A 23,812-nucleotide genomic window follows, 5' to 3' on the forward strand; every position below is an offset into this window, starting at 1 on the left:
CCAGAAGAGAGGGGAGTGTAGCTGACCTTGAGATCAAATAAGGCACCAAGGAGCCCCAGAAAAACTGATCTCAATGGGGCTGAAGTTATACCTAATACAAAGGAAGATGATCATGTTTCTGGGAAACCAGTCATCGCAGTCACAGGATCTCGCTAAAGGAGTTCCTCAGGGAAGTGTCCTCCGCCCAACCATCTTTAGCTACTTCATCAATGACCTTTCCTTCAGCTTAGCATCAAAAGTGGGGCATATCATTGATGAATATTCAGTGTTCGGTTCCATTCACAAGTCCTCTGATAATGTTGCGGCACACGCCAGTCCACAGCAAAGCCTGAACAACATTCATGCTTGGGGTGATAAGTGGCAGGTAGCATTTGTGTCATATCACTTCCAGGTAATAAGATCTCCAGCAAGAAAATACAAAACCACCTTCCCCCAACCTTCAACAACACCACCATCGCATGAGTACCCCATCATCAACATCTTGGGGATCACCATTGACCAGGAGCTTTAAGAGTATCAGCCATATCAATAACGTGGCTACAAGAACAGAACAGAGACTGGGTACTCTGCAACGAGTGACTTATTTCCTCATCCCTAAAATACTCTCCACCATCTACAAGGTTCAAGATAGAAGTGTGATAGAAGATTCACTACTTGCCTGGATGAGTGCAGCTGCAACAACATTTAGGGCAGAGCAGCCCACTTGATCAGCACCCCTGCCTCTGAACTCAATAACCACCCTCTCCACCACTGGCACACTGTGGCTGCAGTGCTTACAATATGCAGTATGCATTGTAGCAACTAGCCAAGCTTACTTTAACAACAGCTCCCAGTCCTGTAATCTCTACCACCAAGAAGGACAAGAGCAGCAAGATCATGGGAGCACCATCACCTCCAAGTCACAAACCTTTCTGACTTGGACATAAACTGCCATTCCTTCATCGTGGCTGCGTCACTTCCCTTCTCAGAAGCTGTTGATTCCTTATTTGGGTACAGCTCCACAGGTACCAGTTATCCCCCAATAACTCTCCCAAGGGTCCATTATTCATGTGTTAGCTTTGACAGTAAGGTTTGGCAGGTTATATAATAAGGAATTAGAAGAATTACATTTCTAATGTACAGGAAACATTCCCAAAGTCGACTTGGCAGTAATGACTATCCTAACGGTCCAATTTGTGATTTAGATATCAACCTGAATTAAGGGTCGATCTGTCTGTAAAGACTAACTAATGTCAACTTCAAAGGTGGTTATTGTGGATGGCTTTTGCTGCACTGTATTTCTGAAGCTGGTTTTGTTGGCTCAGTTAAACATGTCAGGTGACAACAATTTGTACAAACCGTCTTTAGAGCAAAGTTGTTTTTTTAAAATCTTGTTCCCTTTGCCTCTAGGAGCTTGATGAAGGATTGCCGATAATAGAACCGTTCTTTGTCAAAAACCCAGAACTGGTAGGAAGTACGGGGAATGGAATCCGAGTGACCTGGTTGGGACACGCGTCACTGTTGGTGGAAATGGAAGGACTGACTTTTCTGACAGATCCCATCTTCAGCCAGCGAGCTTCACCTGTGCAATTCTTTGGACCAAAACGTTTCCGAAACGCACCCTGCACAGTGGCACAGTTGCCCAAAATCGATGCCGTGGTTATTAGTCACACCCACTATGATCATTTGGATTACAATACAGTGCTAAGTCTTAATGAGCGATTTGGGGGTGACTTGAGGTGGTTTGTACCATTGGGTCTCTTAGACTGGATGCAGAAGTGTGGCTGTGAGAACGTAATTGAGTTGGACTGGTGGGAAGAGAACTGTGTCCCTGGACACGATGAGGTTACGTTTGTGTTTACACCTGTGCAACACTGGAGCAAGCGGACTGTAACGGATGACAACAAGGTGCTGTGGGGCAGTTGGTGTGTCGTGGGACCCTGGAATAGATTTTTTTTTGCTGGAGATACAGGTTACTGTGTGGCCTTTGAACAAATAGGGAAACGATATGGACCATTTGACCTTGCTGCCATTCCTATTGGAGCCTATGAGCCAAGGTATGTACATTTTGCATCATTTCCAATTTCTATTTATTAAAAAATGCTGCATATTTGGTGCTCACTGACATTGAATGAATGGTCATCTTGGAGAATAATGCTTTTTCTGCTTTTTGTCAGCATAAAGTATTTCCAGGTTAGTTCATTTGATCCAGCCCAATAATGAGCTAAATTGATGATTTTACTCCACCAGCATTAACAATTTACCACTTCAGTACATGTCAATATCAAAAAATATCAGCCAAATATGACTTAATACTGAAAATGCCATTTTCCGCAAGGCAAGATGTCACCCTTTTTATTTCTACAGCATGGTGACAATGTAAAGCCAATAAATGACTTGTGAGGAGACATTTACCAAACAGAGAACTTTCCTAGCATCATGGGCTGAGTACTTCTGAGGTGTCTTTGGCTTTTGTTGTACTAAGTCACATTTGTGAGTCATGCCTCATCACTGTTGTCTCCAGCACCACATTATTGTACCACCTAGTATACAGAAACCACCATCATTCCCTATAAATACTATTTTGTGTGGGTGACCATGGGTGTTACCACCCCTTAAAATATGATGTTTTAAAAAAAAATGTAGTAAACTATGATTTATTTGGTAAGTGCAGTGCCTGGTGTGGAACGGAGACGCACAGAACAGCAAGTCCCCTTGGTTTGATTCTCAGTCTGAGCTGAGTTTGCTGATCTTGGGTGGTAGCACAATAGGTAAAATAAGCCGAAGTACCCCTTGGATTTGGGAGGAGGGTGGGGAATTAGCTCCTGATTGTGATCTACGGACCTCTGCAATGTGGACACTGGATAAGAACAGGATTGGGCTCAAATGTGATGTTCCAACAGTTCAATCTCCTGCTGACACTCGCTGTGTATGCCCAGTATTTGAATTGACCTCTTGGGCAAGGTATCAGAAAGTCTCTGGTACCCGCGGAATTGTAAACACATATCAGCACCTTCAGCAGAAGGGGAAAAATTATTTGGAATGTTGCTGGTATATAAAAGTGCTGCAGGTTTCCAGCTTCATTCGAGATTGTCAAATAAACACAAGTAAAGAGGAAGGGAAGCTGGGATACCAGCTGTGGGATTTCCATTCAGTGCCTTTTATCAGTTCATCGTTCCACAAAATCTCTTGTCACTACACTGAATCATATCGTTTAAAGATCAACAACCATCATCGTAAGGCCTGTGTTGCAAAGAATTATCATTAACTTTAACGTTAATTGTAGTACTGCGTTGTGAAGTGATCGGACAGTGAAATCAGCCCTCATGGCTCTCTACTCACTAAGTTGCCAATCACAACTATTTTGTGGTGGGGAAGAGTCGACTGAAGGTAACTCATTTCCCCACAGGGGAGACAGATCAGAGAATGTTTGCCTTGGGTTGGTTTTACAGTCCACTCTCTGGCTGGCCTTAAAGTGACATCAGCACAGGCCCAGTTATAAGTTGTCTGTTTCTTTCTCGGGGGATAGGGTGTGCTGCATGGAGACCAAATTGAGAGAATAGGGCAGAAAAGTAACATTCGCCAAAAACACAGTTTTTCTTCGATTAACTTCATTCATTTTTTAAAAAGTCAGTTTTGACATCATCAAGAGAACTAAAATGAGCAGCTCAGCAGCATGTGGGTGGAACAGATATCCGTACTGCCACCAGTGCTCCAGTGTTCATGTATTTTCCTTTTATCCCTTCTCTATTTTTATATAGAATTTACAGCACAAAAACAGGCCATTCAGCTCAACTGGTCTATGCCGGTGTTTATTCTCCACAAATGGCTCCTCTAGCTTCCCACTAAATGCATCTGTACTGTTCATCTCAACTACTCCTGTGGTAGCAAGTTCCACATTCTAACCACTCTCTGACTAAAAAAGTTTCTCCTGAGTTCCCTATTGGATTTATTGGTGACTATCTTATATTCATGGCCCCTAGTTTTGGGCTGCTCCACAAGTGGAAGCATTTTCTCTATGTCTAGCCAATCAAACCCCTTCATAATTTCAAAGACTTCTATCGGGTCACTCTTCTGCAATCATTTCCATTGACTTCAGTGGAAATGAAAATCGGAGAGATGTATAATGGACATATCGTCGGTTTTACACTATCGCCCAAAGTCAAAATGACCCCCATTGACTGTTTGCTGAGACGCAATTACAATGGTGCCGGGTGTAATGAAAGCAATGTAGTTATTCCCTCGCAAATTAAAAACTTGTGAACTATATTTTTTGTGAGATTGGATAGACAGAATAAATATGATTTAAAAGTTGGCTTTCCCAATGGCCTCAGCGAGAAGACAGTTTCTTTGTCTCAGAGTTGTGGAAAATACAAGGAAACTGTTCTGGTTCATTCTACATATTCTATAAGAGTCAAGTATCGGGATTCTGCTCCCAGTGGCCGTCCCTCTGACATCGCTGGATCATTAACCCAGTCGGGGGTCATTGAGGATGCATGGCAGGCTTGCGGCTGAATTCCTGATGCTAAGCCAGAGCCCACTACAACAGCAGGGTCACTTGTGCTTCAACAGAAGAGCTGGGAGTGCCTTTATATGTTGAGTAACACACTTCTGGCTCATAAAGAGTGTATGCTTCCTATTTGCCATATTGGAGGCTTGGGAGGTGGTCTAATGCCTGATAAACGGGTGTTGCGTGCCCGAATTTCGAGACCAACATTCCTCCGGAGTTCAGGCTGCTTTTGTGGTCTGACCTCCCTGGCGGGCCCACTTGCACCCTTCTGGAGACCAGTACACCTCATCTCACTGGATGTAGCAGTTTCCAACCGTATACCAGGTCCCAATGAGATGGGGGAATGGACAACTCCAGCATGTGAAATCCAAGCTCCGACCCCTTTGCATCATCACTGACCTTTTAAGGGGCAGACAATGGCTCCGTCTCTTATAAGAATGAGCAGGAACTGCCACCATAGGCCGGGGCTCGACATATCCAGACCCAGGCCGACATCGATGCCTTTCTGTCGCGCTCACCAGAGTTGAGAGAAAAACAAACTGAGCAAATTTGGCCTTGTTTTTTAAAAAAAATTCAACACTTGTGACTGGAAGTATTAACTCTCAATCTGCCTGATTTGATCAGTTTTCTTGATCATGTGCTGGAAACGAAACATGTTCTTTTTGAAAGAGTCCTGTAACAGTGCACTTTGCAGTCCCTGCCCCCATTTCTCCTCAGTGCTTGTACAGCTGCCGATTTATTTTCCTCTCTGCATCCTGGTATGCTTTGGTACATTTTTATTTTTTTGTACCTTGCAGATAACTTGCATGCTATGGGTTAGGAATTTCAAATGATGGCATGCAGTCGTGCAAACGTAATCCTTGGTTTTGTTCAGTCCTCAGTGGAGCATTTTGATAAAAAGGTTATCATCAGTTGGATCTTTATACTAAACAGCAAGCTGTTAATTCTGAACAGTCCTACAAAATGACTTGCAGTGCACTGTCTAATCTCTCTCCTTTTATAGTCTAGTGTTTCTAATCTCTCTTGTTTTATAGTCTCGCCATTCAGACTAGTAAACGGTCTGGTAAATTCAGATAAATGTATTCGTAGCAGCCTCACTATAATACCATGGTTTGTTATCATAGAAATTTCAGCACAAAAGGAGGCTCATCATGCTTACGCTAGTGCCAACTTCACCTTGGAACGATCTCCTCCGATCCCATTTACCTGCTCTTTATCTGCACCCTTAATAGTTTTCTTTTCAAGTGTGAGGGACTCAATTACGGTCTCTGCCTTGGCTCAGTTGGTAACTCTTGCCTCTGAATCAGATGGTTGTGGGTTCAAGTCCCACGCCAGAGACTTGAGCATGAACTCTAGGCTGATAGTGCTGCACTGTCAGAAATGCCGTCTTTCGGCTGAGACGTTAAACCGAGACCCTGTCTGCTCTCTTGGGGATGTAAAAGATCCTGTGGCCCTATTTAGAAGAAGAGACGGGAAGTTTTCTGTGGTGTCCTGGCCAATATTTACCCCTCAAATTGTGCACAAATTGGCTGCTGTGTTTCCTACATTACAACATTACACTTCAAAAGAATTTAATTAGCTGTAAAATGCTTTGGGGTGACGAGCGCAATATAAGTGCAAGTTCTTTCTTATTTGTGGTAATGCATTCTATATTCTAATGATCCTTTGTTAAAAAAAATATTCCAACCTTAATGCTAATCCTTGATATACATTCACCAACCAATTGAAATAATTTTTCACGATTTACTCTCCTAACCCTTTCCGAATTTTGAGCATCTCTATTGGATCTCTTGACCTTTTCTGCTGCAGTGAACACAGCTCTGTTTTTCAAGATCCTCATCGTAACTATAGTCCTCTTATCTTGGCTAATATCCTAGCAAATCAATTCTGCACATTTTTATGGCTCTATTATTCTTTCTACAAGGGTGTGTGTAAAACTGTACACAATTTGCCAACAGTGGCCTAATTAGTGTTTTACACAAATTTGTCACCTCTTTCTTGCTTCTGTATTCAAAACAGTTTTGGAACATAAGAAATTGGAGCAAGAGTAGGCTATTTGGCTCCTCGAGCCTGCTCCACCATTCAGTAAGATCATGGCTGATCTGATCTTGGCCTCAACTCCACTTCCCTGCCCACTTGACTCCCTTATCACTCAAAAATCTGTCTATCGCCACCTTCAATATATTCAATGACCCAGCCTCCACAGCTCTCTGGGGAAGAGAATTCCAAAGATTCACGACCCTCCTTGAGAGAACTTCCTCGTTTCTGTTTTAAACGGACGACCCCTTATTCTGAAATAATGCACTCCAATTCTAGACTCCCCCACGAGGGGAAACATCCTCTCTGCATCTACTCTGTCGAGCCCCAAAGAATCCTATATGTCTCAATAAGATCCCCTCTCATTCTTCTAAACTCCAACGAGCATAGGGCCAACCTGCTCAAACTTTCTTCATAAGGCAGCCCTTTCATCTCCGGAAAGAAGGGCACCCTCCACTGCCCAGACACTGTTTGCATAACGTATATTGTATATTGTTCCTTCATTATTATGATGGTAAGTTACAATGGTAAGTTCCTTGGGACCCAGTTATCTACAGGATTTAATAGATATCAGAATATGTGATACTCTATGTTGGATACTTTTATCAGTAAGGCAGTGTGTGAACTTTTATACGACTACAGTACTTGAATTGTGAAAAACAGCCAATTCTAGATTTTGTCCTAAATGTGAGTTATGCCTGGAAAGAGCATTTTGTGCTAAATAGCACAAGTGTAAATTGCTGCTGGTAGGGTCTGTCGCTGACTGTGGTAATGGTGAGCGCAACTTCGAAGTGATGAGTACAAGAAACACATTCGCACAACATTAAAATGTACTGGTTTGTACACCATGTTGCCAATATACTACATAAGTCTATAACAAAACTGGAGTTTCTCCTCACACATTTAGTGATGAACAGATACGGTAATGTTTAATGCTGCCCATGCAGTTAGCAAGAGGAACATCTCCACAGCCTGGTGAACCCATTGGAAAATCAGGTGGTACTAATATCCCTGGAACAATGTTCTTTTAAGGTTTATCCCTTCCCTTCCTTTCCGAAAGATGTTGGCTCGTGCCGGAGTATGGCTCCACATGAACTTGCAGCCCTCTGGTATCTCTCCCAACTGGCTATTCTTCATGGGCGAGCTTTGACAGTGTCAGCAAGCTATTTGACTGCGGTAGCATCTCGGGTAAGTCCAATTCTGTCCCTGCTCAAGGTCCACACGTGTATTTCAACACGTGTATTTCCAGCAAGGGTAATGAAATACAAATAGGATTGTCCTTTTCTAATCCAGGATACTAAGCTAATTATAGTACTTGTAGCACTACCTGCTCTTATTTATGGCTCAGCTTCTCACTTCATCAAGCTCACTGAGCCATTGAAGAGTTCCCCCCACCATATATACCCCCCCCCCAATGCATGTATATAAAGAATTAATGATGCGTGTTGAACACATCTAGTGACTGAAAATCTATCAATGCAGAAAATATTACTAATTTTTTTTCAAATACAATGGCAAATTACTGAAAGTTATGCACAGGAGCCTTAGTATACCAGTTTATAGTTACGTATCTCAGATTGTCCCAATCATTGCAAGAATATCTCCTGCCTTTGAACCCCCACAACAGGATTCAAGCATATAATCTAAGGTGACACTCCAGTGCCATGGTGAGGAATTGCTTCATTTTTAGAGATGCCATCCATTGACTAAGTTAAAATGAGACCACGTCTGGTGGTTCCAGTGGTTCAGCTGGGCCTTTAGAATACCACGGCCCTTTTTGGACGAAAAGCAGGGAGCTTTCCCAGTGTCCTGGCCAATGTTCCTTCCTCAACAAAGTCCACCCAAAAACTGGTTATTCCTCCTGTGCCTTTTTGTGGGATGTTGCTGCATTTGCCTACATAACGACAATCATTCTCTTCAAAAATAATGAATTGTGTGCAATGTTATGAGATGTTCTGTTGTGATAATGTACTGTATTATTATTTACCATGCAGGTCATTTTGTGTGGTCATATTTTGCATGCTTGCTTTGTTATTATTCTTTATTGATGAATTGACGTCCATTGATCTTACTTCATGGGGCCATAAAGTGGACAAGTATGTTCTGCGCTCAGATCGGAGTGATGCTTTAAGAAGTATGGAGCAAGGCAAGTGTATTTGGGCCCTTATAAGGACAGCAGTGGACTTTTCTGGAATCCCCATGTTGCTTATTTATTTTTATGAAATTCTGAGACTATCAAACTCAGAGCAAAGTAATGCTGATGCCAGGTGTGTAGCTGACCATTTGAAGTTTGTGCATGCACTTGTCAACCTGTTTCTGTCTTCCTCTGTTTCTTCCTCTTTCTGTTTCCTTCTCTGTTTCTATCTCGCTCTCCCTAATGAAAGTGATCAAGTGTGTGTCTAACAGGAAAAGGGGAAGTGGCATATCATTATGTTCAGTACAGAAATATGCAGCTCCTGCTCGAGGCTCCTGGTTTACCAGTCTGTGTTTTTGTGTCTGCTCCAGATGGTTTATGAAATATAACCACGTGAACCCAGAGGAGGCTGTGAGGATCCACATAGATGTTCAGGCAAAACAGTCTGTAGGAATACACTGGGGAACATTTGCTTTAGCCAATGAGGTAAGTACTTTGCCTATCATGCCATTTGTAGACGCTATAAACTTCTAATAGAGTGGCTGACAGTTTATTTTGGTGTTTGATATTTATGTATATTGATTTTTAGGTCATTTACCTGGCTAGACCGGACGTAAAATTTGTAAACGGCAGTTGCAATCTCCGCTCTCTTATCCAAGCAACTATTCCTCATGTGCGAACCTGGGGGCAATGTGTGTTGGCAGACTGTTCAACCATGGGGTACATCACTGCTGAATCCTATCCTGTCCTCATTTCCACACAGCTGGACTTCTGTGCAGAGGGTGACAGGATAGGGATGATTCCTTAGGTGGCTCATTGAGTGTGTCCAATGAGTAGCTGAACCAAACAGTTCCCCAGACTGCGGAGTTAGCTGATTTCAGCTGGGTGGACAGCAGGAGCCGCTAAAGTTGGCCTCAGCGGCCTAGGCTAAGAGGAAAGAAAACTTGACCATGGATCATAATTGCTATCTGGCATTCTCTGTTGAAACTGCATCTATGTGGATGTGGGGTGGGAACAGGATGGGGAATGGCACTAAAACCCCCTACCGTTGAATAGCTGCTATATTCCCATTTTTGCAGCAGGGTAGAGGTGGGGTGAGACTTCCAGCTGCCCCTCTAACCCCAATCCATTCCCCTGGGTCAGAGGGTTATTAGTAATGCGAAACAGGCTCCAAATGGGATCCCCACCACTAAGAGGGAGCTTGTCTATCCAAGGGCACAAAATCCCAGCATTCGTGCAGTGGGACTAGAAGAGGTGGCGGGGAATTTAAAGGGGACAGTAGAGCCCTGAAGAAAAAGCAGAGAACCAAGGCCTAAAAGGTTAAGGCTTACGGGTCCATTTGGAATGTGAGGACACATCAAGTAGGCCCTCACCCTCCATTCAAAGAATTTGGGGCCTTACAGCCGCTGCGACTGGGCCGATCACCTTTTTCCAGATGGTTCCGAGGATCGGTAATAAGAGAGGAGGAAAGCAAGAAAATCCACTGGGATCCTAGGCACCCCCTCTCTGCCAACACTTGCATATGGCACTTGCGGTACACTTTATCACCGGATCTTGTCAGTTTTTTGCATTGCAATTGCTCTTAATGTTAGGAGGAAAATCCAGCTTTCTCTGTCAGGGGCAACACATAAATAATGATCACTAGGTTACATTCCAGAATGGAGGCAATGTGTTTAGGAGAGAACGGTGAAAAGAAAATTGCAACAAAAAAAAAGACTGCGTAGTGATCGGGAATGGGAGTCCTGGTTGATTTTTCCCCCCTCTACCTAGCTGGGGAATTTTGAGAAATTATCAAGCTTCCACCACTGGTTTGGCTGAGATTAACTAACTCAACACAGACTTAGAATTGAATCTGGGAATCTTGGTGTGTGGCTCAGTCCCTCACCATATTTACCCAACACCATCCATAAGGAAAGGCATATCTTTTTGAAATCTAAAAGTTAAAGGCATGTGATCCCACAGTGTAATAATGTCAATGTGAATATGTGTTATACCTCTAACCAAATATCTTGGAACTAGAAAGGGGTCATCCTTGACTATATCTGTTGCAATGCTGAAAGCAGAATATCATTTCCACAGGATGTTGTAGATGCTATAAATTGGCAGGGTTCCTCATCACCCCAGTTAACATCCTCTTTATTATGGGTCACGATGCGTATGTAAAATTTAATGTTATTAGAATTGCTGATGCGGCCGAGGAATTTAGTTCTATCATTTCCTGATTAGCATCTCCAGTTTCCTGAGCATTTACTGATGTAACCTCTTCAACTTGAGAGGGAGTAATAAATCGACTATCAATGTCTATAATTAAATCATCCCAAGGGAAAGGGACATTCTTCATCAAAATAGCTCTTCATCTGGAGCTTCATACTCACCCTTGTAATTGTCTGACTCATTCTGTCGTGGGTGTATCTCTTGTAATTACTTATTATTGCATCCAAGTCTGGGCAGATTTTTCATTGTCTTTAATGGCGTTATTTACACTAAGCACATTCCAAGTTGCTATATTCACTGTCCTTGTGGTGGATTGCATTCATATTTTAATAGGCCTTATTCTTTCCCTACCTTGAGGGAATCTCCAAATCTTCCCCCTTTCCCTCAGCATTGTCTATAAGATAATGGAACTCCCAAAATCTAAGAAAAGTATAATTTCTTTCTCCAGAATAAACATAAAAATATTATCCATTTTTAAAGAAATGCTTCCACTTTGCTGTCATTTCTCCTCTTGAAGGCATCAACTAGGGTGTAGTTCCTAAAGGCATTGACTACGATGTGGTTCCTGAATCATTGACTACGATGTGGTTCCTGAATCATTGACTACGATGTGGTTCCTGAAACCACTGACTAGGGTGTGACTCCCAAGCTATTCCAGTACAGCTACAACCCTGGCATCTACCCAACAAAGTGAAAAATTGCCCAGGTGTGTCCTGTCCACAAAAAGCAGAACAAACCCAATTCGGCCAATTAACAGCCCATCAGCCTTTTCGTAATCATCAGCAAAGTGATGGAAGGGGTCGTCAAGTGGCACTTACTCACCAATAACCTGCTCACAGATGCTCAGTTTGGGTTCGACCAGAAAGCTTGGGCTCCAGACCTCAATACAGCCATCTATCCAAACACAGACAAAAGAGCTGAATTCCAGAGGTGAGGTGAGAGTCCTAGTGAAATTAAAGTCAATGGGGGATCGGGGAAAAACTCTCCACAGGCTGGAGTCATACCTAGCACAAAGGAAAATGGTTGTAGAGCCCAATCCTTTCAGCCTCAGGATATTGCTGCAGGAGTTCCTCAGGGCAGTGTCCAAGGCTGGGGATGTTCACTGATGATTGCACAGTATTCAGTTCTAGTCGCAACTCCTCAGATAATGAAGCAATCTATGCCCACATGCAGCAAGACCTGGACAACATTCAGGCTTGGGCTGATAAGTGGCAAGTAACATTCTCGTCACAAAAGTGCCAGGCAATAACTATCTCCAACAAGAGAGAGAGTCTAGCCAGCTCCCCATGACATTCAGTGGCATTACCATCGCCAAATCCATCACCGTCAACATCCTGGGGTCACCATTGACCATAAACTTAACTGGACCAGCCACATAAATACTGTGGCTACAAGAGCAGGTCAGAGGCTGGGTATTCTGAGGCGAGTGACTCATCTCCTGTCTCCCCAAACCTCCTGACTCTCCACCGCCTACAAGGCTCAAGTCAGGAGTGTGATGAAATACTCTCCACTTGCCTGGATGGGTGCAGCTCCAATAACACTCAAGGAGCTAGACACTATTCAGACAAAACAACCCGCTTGATTGGCACTCCATCCACCATCTTAAACATTCAACCTCTTCCCCCACCGGCGCACCATGGCTGCAGTGTGTACCATCTACAAAATGCACTGTAGCAACTCGTCAAGGCTTTTTCGACACCACCTCCCAAACCTGCGACATCTACCACCTAGAAGGACAAGGGCAGCAGGTGGATGGGAACAGCATCACCTCCAAGTGCCCCCCCCCCCCCCCCCAAGTCACACACCATCCTGATTTGGAAATATATCACCGTTCCTTCATCGTCCCTTATTCAATCTCCCTCCCTAACAGCACTGTGAGGGTACTTTCACCACGGACTCCAGCGGTTCAAGAAGGCGGCTCACCACCAACTTCCTAAGGGCAATCAGAGTTGGGCAATAAATGCTGGCCTTGCCAGCGATGCCCGTGAATAAATAAGAAAAATCATTGACTAGGATGTGGTTCCTAAAGATATTAAGTAGGATGTGACTCCTGAAGGCATAGACTAGGGTGTGGTTCCCAAGGATATTGAATAAGGTGTGGTTCCGAAAGGCATTGTCTAGGATGTGGTTCGACAGATGCCAGTAGTTCTTTGGTACCCACCCAACTGGCTATTCTTCTTCCTCAATAGTGAGCGCTGGCAAGAAATTGACTGTACAGGGCATCACAGCCACGTCAGATTCTATCTGCACATTTTTCAAGAGAAGGCAATAGATGGCGATTATGCGCAGGAATCCTGGCCGATTTCCTCCCTCACCACCAGGTTAGAGGCATTAAAGCCTTCACTACTGCTCTGGCTGATAGTATTTAATTCAGTATAGACCAGCGGTCTGTTTTCCTTCTTTTAAAACTGTGGGGACGAAATTTGGGGCGCATAATTCGAATTACAGGTGCGACGTCCCGAATCCGGAATTCCAAAAAACAGACATTTTGCACATCGCAGGTGGAGTCGTCCGGAATCCAGAATTATTGTCCGAAAACTGGTAAAAAGCTCAGCGCTGTGGCGAGTGGGGAGTGGCGGGAATCGGCGAGTGGAGGTTCGGCGGGAATCGGCGAGCGGAGGAGCAGAGGATCAGCGGGCGGTGAGGAGCAGAGGATCAGCGGGCGGTGAGGAGCAGAGGATCAGCGGGCGGTGAGGTCCGAAATCCGACAAAGATTTGGCCCCAAGGATTCCGGATTTCAGATTATTGATTTTCTTGTCTGAAATCTGGAAAAACTCAAAAACCGGCAATGGACTCAGTCCCGAGGATTCTGGAGTTCAGACGTTGTACCTGTATATTAAAATATATCGCCTGGACTTCGGGTCTTTAACTCTGGAAAAATGAGGGGGCGTTCCCCAATTAAAGGGGAGGGCCGCTGCACACTCTGCCGTCCCTTTGGCGGCCGTCACTGGGCCACCAGGGACACCCTCGACCAGGCTAACAGCCCGACACCCAAAACAGAGTGCTGGACTGCAGGATGGCATCCCGGTTGAGGCGAGGGCTGGCTGCGGATGTCTGCCAGCTTCGCAACCTGGGAAGCTGGCGCCATCATCGGCTGACGACATCCTCGCCGCTCGCGGGGCAATTTCCCCATCGGGGGGGGCGGGGATCAAAGGGGTCAGCACGGGGTGATGACATCATCGGCGTGCGTCTGCCTGCCCGCGGTGCAAATCGAGGGGCGCGGTGCTACCGGCTCAGTGCCCCCCAACCCTCTGGGGCAATTTCCCCGGAGGCGCTATCGACCCCTTCCCCCGTACGATAACCTCGTTGTGCCCCATTAGTGCCCCCGGAGGTACGATTGGGGCTGTAAAAAAGGGTCATTTTGCCCCTGGTTTCTTTAAATAAGTTGAAGGTTGTTAATAGATAGATATTTATGAATCTGATCTAATAGAAATACCCAGGTTATTAGCTCCCTTACACATCTTTACTAAAATTACCATATTTGTTCTGAATTCCATTGAGAAAGGAGAGAAAATAAAAAAGAAGTAAAAATTAATTGGTCAAAAAAGCAGAAAAAACAAAGTTCCTGTTGATATAAATTAAGTAGCCACTAGGTTTACAGAATGGATCTGGCAAGTTCAATGTGAGTATCCGTTCCAAGCAGTACAAGGGAGCGAGCACCTTAACTAGAAGACCCCAAAGAAGAACTTCCTACGTTCCTATTTGGTAAAGTATCTGTAGGCCTTGACCCAGACTGAGGAAGACAAAGGTAGGTGTTTGAGGCCTATTGGGAGGCCACTGCTAGGACTCCTTCCTCCATCCTGGGGCTTTAGGGCCTTCCTGCCACTACCCCAGGGACAGCCTTCTTCTGGCAGTCTCGAGGTGCAACTGTAGGCAAATAGGCCGGAAACCTGGGGCTCGCCTCCCTACCGGAATTTGCATGTAGCAGGCGTGGGGGGGAGGGGGAAGAAAATTAAAATCAGTCAGCCGGCCAGCGCATACCATCGGTTGGCCGGCGAAAAGTCAAAATCGACCCCACTGTATCTACACTCTGTTTTGTCATGAAAAAACCTGGGAAAGCTCTGCTGGGACAGAGCCAGAATATTACGAAATTCACACATTAATTCTTGAACTGCAGGCCTTTTCCCCAAGGCAAATGTAACCTAATTAAACTATTTCAGTTTCAAAAAAATCTCTGATTATTTCACCAAAATGTACATTGCACCTGTGATAGTTCATGCCTTTTGAACATTTTTCCTTAAACGGTGAAGTCTGGAAAATGTGTCGGCCTGCAGTTCTATAAATCAAAACAACATTTTGATTTTTGGCAGGGTATGATCCCGGGCTGGACGCCTAGATGGGGCCTACTTTTGCCCGGAAGCTGGCTGGTTCGCCTGGGCTGACCAGGTGTATTGCCGGCAATTGTGCGACAGGTTTCTCTGAGGGCAGGGGATATGGGCACTCTCTGTCTCTGGCCCTCCCTCCTCTGTCCCAGCTCAAGCCCACGGGAACTCCTGTGTTATGCGCCACTCCGCAAATCCAGGCCCCAGATTATTTTCCGTCCCTTCTGCTTCATTCCTGCCAGAAGGGTCAAGGATTTTTAGCTTCTGGTTGTTTTGATGATGTATGTGGTAAAGAGTGGAGATGCAGTGAAAGAAAATGATACTGAACCTAACAGTGTGAGAGGTGAATTAGCACTGACAGATGCAGCCATTAGCCCAGGATGCTTCAGAAAGCTTGTCAATTCAACTGTGTTTATGTAAATCCAGCTCCCTCATGTTGTTACACTCAGCAGCCCATCACAGCCAGCTGCCCTGATTATGTTATAAGACCTCACTGTTAAAAGTCCTGGAAATATACAGACACCCAATATATTAAAATGAACTTCTTGATAGAGGCACTGACAGTAAGACTCCCATTGTGCAGCAGGATGAAAGCATAGAGTGCTGACTCCTTCAGAATTATCTGCAGACAACTACTGCTTGGAGATCCAGTGCAGAGATGAAGATTAAAAAGTCTTGTGCCACTTTGCTGACCGTGCACTCACTCAGCTCTGCAGTGATCTCTGTGAAAACAGAGGCCCTCATCGACCCTCCTGGTTACCTCCGCTTGATAGAAACATAGAAATTTACAGCATAGAAGGAGGCCATTCTGGCCCATCGTGTCCGCGCCGGCCGACAAAGAGCCACACAGCCCTCGGTCAGCAGCCCTAAAGGTTACATATAAACCCATGAACAATGACGGAAAGGTAAAAAGCACCCAGCCCAACCAGTCTGCTTCACACAACTGCGACACCCCAACCGGAGCCATGTGATCTCCTGGGAGAGGCAAAAACCAGATAAACACCCAGGCCAATTTAGGGAGAAAAAAATCTGGGAAAATTCCTCTCCGACTCATCCAGGCGATCGACACTAGTCCAGGAGATCACCCTGGCCGTATTCTATTCCCTGCAGTACTTACCATCGTATCTGCGCCGTCCAACAAAAGGTCATCCAGTCTAATCCCAATTACTAGCTCTAGGTCCGTAACCCTGCAGGTTACTGCACTTTAAGTGCCCATCCAACCATCTCTTAAAAGTGGTGAGGGTTTCTGCATCCACCACTCTTCCAGGCAGCGAGTTCCAGATCCCCACAACCCTCTGCGTAAAGTAGTCCCCCCTCAAATCCCCTCTAAACCTTCCACCAACCACCTTAAAATGATGCCCCTTCGTTATAGACCCCTCCAACAATGGAAATAGACCCTTACTATCCACTATGTCCAGGACCCTCAATATTTTGTACACCTCTTCTCAACCTCCTCTGTTCCAATGAGAACAAACCCAGCCTATCCAATCTGTCCTCATAACTAGGATTCTCCATTCCGGGCAGCATCCTGGTGGATCTCCTCTGCACCGTCTCTGGTGCAATAACGTCCTTCCGATAATACGGTAACCAGAACTGCACGCAGTACTCCAGTTGTGGCCTAACCAAAGTATTATACAATTTAAGCATAACCTCCCTGCTCTTATATTCTATGCCTCGGCTATTAAAGGAAAGCATTCCGTATGCCTTTTTAACCACCTTATCTACCTGGCCTGCTACTTTCAGGGATCTGTGGACAAGCACTCCAAGGTTCCTTTGTTCATCTACACTATTAAGTGGCCTACCACTTAATGTGTATACCCTTTCCTTATTAGCCCTCCCAAAGTGCATCACCTCACACTTCTCTGAATTAAATTCCATTTGCCACTGCTTTGCCCACCTGACCAGTAGATTGATATCCTCCTGCAGCCCATGACTTTCCTCTTCATTATCAACCACACAGCCAATTTTTGTGCCGTCTGCATACTCCCTATATTCAAATCTAAATCGTTGATCTATACCACAGAAAGCAAGGGACCCAGCACTGAGCCCTGCAGAACCCCACTGGAAACATCCTTCCAGTCACAAAAACACCCATCAACCATTACCCTTTACTTCCTACCTCTAAGCCAATTTTGGATCCAGCTTGCCACTTTGCCCTGTATCCCATGGGCTTTAACCTTCATGACCAGTCTACCATGTGGGACTTTATCAAAAGCCTTGCTAAAGTCCATATATACTACATTGTACGCACTACCCTCATCGACCCTCTTGGTTACCTCCTCAAAAAATTCAATTAGGTTAGTCAAACATGATCTTCCCTTAACAAATCTGTGCTGACTGTCCCTAATTAATCCTTGCCTTTCCAAATGCAGACTTGTTCTGTCTTTCAGGATTTTTTCCAATAATTTTCCCACCACTGAAGTTAGGCTGACAGGCCTGTAATTACTCGGTCTATCCCTTTCTCCCTTCTTAAACAAGGGTACTACATTAGCAGTCCTCCAATCCTCCGGTACCATGCACAAACCCAAAGCGGACTGGAAAATGATGGCCAAGGCCTCTGCTATTTCCTCTTTTACTTCGCTCAACAGCCTGGGATGCATTTCATCCTGGGATGCATTTCACCTGGAATATTGTGTTCCGTTTTGGTCTCCTAATCTGAGGAAGGACGTTCTTGCTATTGAGGGAGTGCGGCGAAGGTTCGCCAGACTGATTCCCGGGATGGCAGGACTGACATATGAGGAGCGACTGGATCAGCTGGGCCTGTATTCACTGGAGTTTAGAAGGATGAGAGGGGATTTCATAGAAACATATAAAATTCTGACAGGACGGGATAGGTTAGATGCAGGAAGAATGTTCCCGATGTTGGGGAAGTCCAGAACTAGGGGACATAGTCTAAGGATAAGGGGTAAGCCATTTAGGACTGTGATGAGGAGAAACTTCTTCACTCAGAGAGTTGTTAACTTGTGGAATTCCCTGCCGCAGAGAGTTGTTGATACCAGTTCATTGGATATATTCAAGAGGGAGTTAGATATGGCCCTTGCGGCTAAAGGGATCAAGGGGTATGGCGAGAAAGCAGGAAAGGGGTACTGAGGTGAATGATCAGCCATGATCTTATTGAATGGTGGTGCAGGCTCGAAGGGCCGAATGGCCTACTCCTGCACCTATTTTCGATGTTTCTAAAACAGCAAACCCCATATCATTGGGTCTCAAGCAGCAGGTTCGATCGTCACTGGTCATTCTGACTCCGATCTCACTATCTGCTTTCAATTTGGTTGTGAGACAAAGCTCTGTCCAAGATGAGTTGGTTTATTATGGGCACAAGCAATGTTGCTGAATCATTTATACTGAACATTGCATACTGGGAAGTTACTAATTGCAATCTGTGGCCTTTGCAACTGTAGGCAAATGGGCCGGAAACCTGGGGCTCACCTCTCTACCGGAATTTGCATGTAGCAGGCATGGAAGCGAAAGCCAGGAGTGATCCTGGCAGGGAGGGTGGTGCAGCAGTTGAGTGCAACAGATGACCTCTGTGCCCTGACTGGGTGGATAAATTAACCTAACTTCATATTTCTGATTTCTATCCAATGACCCATTCTGGAAAATATATTGGGCCAGAATTTGCAGTCGGAGGCTTCCTACGGGCGGATGCCTCCAACCGCAAAAATTTCTGCGAAAGTACCTGATGCTCCCAGAGTTTAGGAGCCTTCTGATCCTGGGCCTCTCTGTGAAGGCCTGTGTAGAGGCCCATGTATCCCAGCAGTGTATGTGCTTCGTACGCATCACTGGGATCACATGGGCCGGCCCAACCTATCCGAGTAGGAGGATTCCCCATTCACCATAAGTTTAATGGGAATATCCCCAAAAACACACAAGCACTTAAGATAAATTTAAAATGGAATTTAATTAATTATTTAAAACAAAAATGTAGATTTTTTTTGAAAAATAAATTACATATTTTAAAGGGCCTAAAAATAAATGTACTTTATTTATTAGGATTTTAAATGTTTAAATTATTGAAAAAAATTCTTATTCTATGCTCTAAAATTCTTACATTGACAAAAATAGGCCGTATCAATTGTAAGAATTTGAAGGACATTCTCTGAACAGGAGTTGGGCAAATAGTCCAATTCTCCATCCACGGAGGCCCTTTAGTTTCGGAGGTTTGTGATTTATCAAAGAGAATTCTTGACAGATCGCAAGTTCTGGGTTTGGGCGCATGCGTTTCGCATACCTAAACCCGGAACTTGCGGGGACCCCATGGGCACGTGTGCAGCTCGTACGCACTCGTGGGGAGCGTGAATTCAGACCCATAGAATTCAGGTGAGGAGGCTAACAGGCTTGACTGTGATGTCGCCATGGTCCAGTGAACGAAAAATGAAGGGGGAGGTGATGAAAGTTAGGGAACCCGTAGAGATTTTGCCAGATAAAGGGGAAATTCATCTTGGCTGATTTTTTTTTTTTGTGGTAAATTTTCATGATTTTTTTAACCAAAGCAATGATGCTCAGTCTGTTGGTGTGGGAGGGGTGCGTCATTGAAAAGTCTGACCTTTCCAGTTCAAAGAGGCCCCTTACTCCAAATCAGCCGACCCCCACTTGATTCCCCCGATCTGCCGCTGTCTCTCACCCACAGACGCTGCCTGACCTCCTGAGTATTTGCAACAATTTCAGTTTTTATCTCGCTCAACTCACTCTTGCTCCCTCACAGCTGGTGCCGGTTCCACTCCTACTCCCCATTCAGCAGCCTCCACTGTGCTCTCATTCCCATCGCGATACCGCCCCCAGTCCCCTTCTGTAGCTAACCCCAGGCCCAATCCCTCTTCTCATTCAGCTGCTGCACATCCCACTCCTGTTCTGAACAGGAGGCAAGGTGAAAAAGGAAAAAGGAAGTTAGAAAGAAAAGATTAAAAAAATAAATAAAGTGGTATGAATAGAAGAAGATTAAGCAGTTGGGGCTGAGATCAGTAACTTAGCATGTGATGAACTGTGGCTCTGAACCTGTGTCCTAAGACCTTGGTGTAGCGTGCTAAACCTTTGTGCCACATTATTGTCACCCCTTCTCCAGGACATCAATCAAAACTTATGAAAGGCCAGCAGAGCTTTTAATAGAAACATAGAAAATAGGTGCAGGAGCAGGCCATTCGGCCCTTTGAGCCTGCACCGCCATTCACTGAGTTCATGGCTGAACATGCAACTTCAGTACCAGATTCCTGCTTTCTCGCCATACCCCTTGATCCCCCGAGTAGTAAGTACTACATCTAACTCCTTTTTGAATATATTTAGTGAATTGGCCTCAACAACTTTCTGTGGTAGAGAATTCCACAGGTTCACCACTCTCTGGGTGAAGAAGTTTCTCCTCATCTTGGTCCTAAATGGCTTACCCCTTATCCTTAGACTGTGACCCCTGGTTCTGGACTTCCCCAACATTGGGAACATTCTTCCTGCATCTAACCTGTCTAAACCAGTCAGAATTTTAAACGTTTCTATGAGATCCCCTCTCATTCTTCTGAACTCCAGTGAATACAAGCCCAGTTGATCCAGTCTTTCTTGATATGCCAGTCCCGCCATCCCGGGAATCAGTTTGGTGAACCTTCGCTGCACTCCCTCAATAGCAAGAATGTCCTTCCTCAAGTTAGGAGACCAAAATTGTACACAATACTCCAGGTGTGGTCTCACCAAGGCCCTGTACAACTGTAGTAACACCTCCCTGCCCCTGTACTCAAATCCCCTCGCTATGAAGGCCAACATGCCATTTGCTTTCTTAACCGCCTGCTGTACCTGCATGCCACCTTCAATGACTGATGTACCATGACACCCAGGTCTCGTTGCACCTCCCCTTTTCTTAATCTGTCACCATTCAGATAAGAGTCTGTCTCTCTGTTTTTACCACCAAAGTGGATAACCTCACATTTATCCACATTATACTTCATCTGCCATGCATTTGCCCACTCACCTAACCTATCCAAGTCACTCTGCGGCCTCATAGCATCCTCCTCCCAGCCCACACTGCCACCCAACTTAGTGTCATCCGCAAATTTGGAGATACTACATTTAATCCCCTCGTCTAAATCATTAATGTACAATGTAAACAGCTGGGGCCCCAGCACAGAACCTTGCGGTACCCCACTAGTCACTGCCTGCCATTCTGAAAAGTACCCATTTACTCCTACTCTTTGCTTCCTGTCTGACAACCAGTTCTCAATCCATGTCAGCACACTACCCCCAATCCCATGTGCTTTAACTTTGCACATTAATCTCTTGTGTGGGACCTTGTCGAAAGCCTTCTGAAAGTCCAAATATACCACATCAGCTGGTTCTCCCTTGTCCACTCTACTGGAAACATTCTCAAAAAATTGCAGAAGATTTGTCAAGCATGATTTCCCTTTCACAAATCCATGCTGACTTGGACCTATCCTGTCACCTCTTTCCAAATGCGCTGCTATGACATCCTTAATAATTGATTCCATCATTTTGCCCACTACTGATGTCAGGCTGACCGGTCTATAATTCCCTGTTTTCTCTCTCCCTCCTTTTTTTAAAAAGTGGGGTTACATTGGCTACCCTCCACTCGATAGAAACTGATCCAGAGTCAATGGAATGTTGGAAAATGACTGTCAATGCATCCGCTATTTCCAAGGCCACCTCCTTAAGTACTCTGGGATGCAGTCCATCAGGCCCTGGGGATTTATCGGCCTTCAATCCTATCAATTTCCCCAACACAATTTCCTGACTAATAAGGATTTCCCTCAGTTCCTCCTTCTTACTAGATCCTCTGACCCCTTTTATATCCGGAAGGTTGTTTGTGTCCTCCTTAGTGAATACCGAACCAAAGTACTTGTTCAATTGGTCTGCCATTTCTTTGTTCCCCGTTATGACTTCCCCTGATTCTGACTGCAGGGGACAGTGTGAAGGATTGAAAGAACATTGTACTTGAAGTGTTTCCATAATTTCAAACAATTTTCTGTAGCTGTAAAGACAAAGTTCAGTACTTCAACAATTGGACTGTACCCTGTATTTACAACTGATTTCTACTCTGTGGGTTTAAAGGTATTTTTGTCAGGTAAATATTGTTTGTTTGGTCAAAGGGGAGATGAGCCAACTTCTAACTAACATTTATCTACTAAAGTTAATAATGATATTAGGGGCAGAGGGAAGTAGTTACACAGGGCCCAAGTTTGCCCAGGAGTTGCTCTTTTTTTTTGGAGCAACTAGATTTTTTTGGAGTATCTTAAAAATCGCAATTCTGCCCATTTAAGTTGCTCCAGTGTAAGTAAGTTAGTTAGGTTTTTTTATTAGTTTTGTTTTTTTTCAAAAGGGGACGTTACCAGCCACTTACGCCTGTTTTGGCCATTTAAGCAAGTTTAGATAGCTAAAAGTTACTCCAAACTAACTTAGGCCAGTGTAAGTGGCCACTTGTGGCTGCACCGAAAAACCTTGTGGTGAGCTAAGAAATCAGCACAGGTAGCCAGAGATAAGGTCCGGGTGGGGGGGGGGGGGCGGGGAGGAAGTGAGAGGACCTTGCAAAGCATTAAACACCTTCACAAGAACATTAAAGAAGCATAAGTACCTTTTAAATCACCAAGCACTAAACAAAGCACAAAAATAAGCATTCAATAACAAATAAAAAATACAAGGAAGCTGAGAGGACCTGCATCTAGCACCAAGACTTACAAAGCACTAAACAACTAGATTAAAAATAGATTGGTAAACAAACAAATAAATACATTATAGAAAGTCCTGTAAATAAGAGTTTCAGCCAAACTATTTTACAGAATTCCTTTTGAAAGCAGATGAAGAGTAAACTTGAATGTAAATCAAACAAGAATTTAGGACCACGTAATCAATCAATAAATAAATATATAAACAAATAAAAAATAGAAGTCCTACCTTCAGCAAAGCTTTACTGCAGAAAAACACTAGCAGCTAGGTACTGTCGCACAGAGTCTATAGCAAGCTCTGCACACTCTGGCTGCCGATGAGGGAGCCCATTCTGCCAGGGCTAGGGGCAGCGTGCTTCGGGCCCCTCCCACACAGCCTGCAGCACACTCACAGATTCTGGGGGCGAGGAGTTACTGCACATGCGCACACAATCTAGCGCGCATGTGCAGAGGTCCCAGCACTGTTTTCAGCGCCGGGACCTGGCCTCCACCCCCCCCCCCACTGCTTGTGCTGTGCCACGCCAAGGCCTACGACGTTCCAAGGAGCGGGGAGAATACCGAGGGAAGTTTTTGGCGCCGTTTTTCATCTACAAAGTCGGCGCACCTCAGGTAGGTGCACCGTTTTACCGGAGGGGCAAACTTGGGCCCTCAATCTGTACATCTTGGCTTCCAAGAACAGATTAATACATGTACAGTACAGTATTGCATTTTTAAATCCAGGGCACCAGTTAGTAACTTATCTGTGTTGTGAGGGTGAGGCTAACTGCAAGCAACACCATTGTACTTATGCCATTGACACTATTATGTCAACAAATGAAGAATAATGAGAGAATTTAAATTTAAGTATCAGTTAATGTCACTTAGTGTATGTTTGTGGGAGATTGAGTAATTATCTATAGTACAGTACTGGCAGTAATAAGGGAGTGCACTTTACTCTGTTGGCGTATATCTTTGAAGTTAT

The 23,812-nt window shown here is 44.7% G+C and overlaps 1 protein-coding gene across 7 annotated transcripts in view; it reads left to right on the forward strand.

The window, feature by feature from the left end:
* The window catches only part of napepld (N-acyl phosphatidylethanolamine phospholipase D), a 56,110-nt gene that overhangs the window by 13,052 nt on the left and 19,246 nt on the right, over nt 1-23,812 (forward strand). For all 7 annotated transcript variants that reach the window (XM_070897334.1, XM_070897333.1, XM_070897329.1 and 4 more), the window contains exons 3-4: nt 1,390-2,036; nt 9,032-9,146. In XM_070897334.1, the coding sequence (XP_070753435.1) occupies nt 1,390-2,036; nt 9,032-9,146 (762 nt within the window). The remainder of the gene's footprint in view (nt 1-1,389; nt 2,037-9,031; nt 9,147-23,812) is intronic.

The sequence above is a fragment of the Pristiophorus japonicus genome, chromosome 13 (genome assembly GCF_044704955.1).
Source record: "Pristiophorus japonicus isolate sPriJap1 chromosome 13, sPriJap1.hap1, whole genome shotgun sequence".
Taxonomy (NCBI): domain Eukaryota; kingdom Metazoa; phylum Chordata; class Chondrichthyes; family Pristiophoridae; genus Pristiophorus; species Pristiophorus japonicus.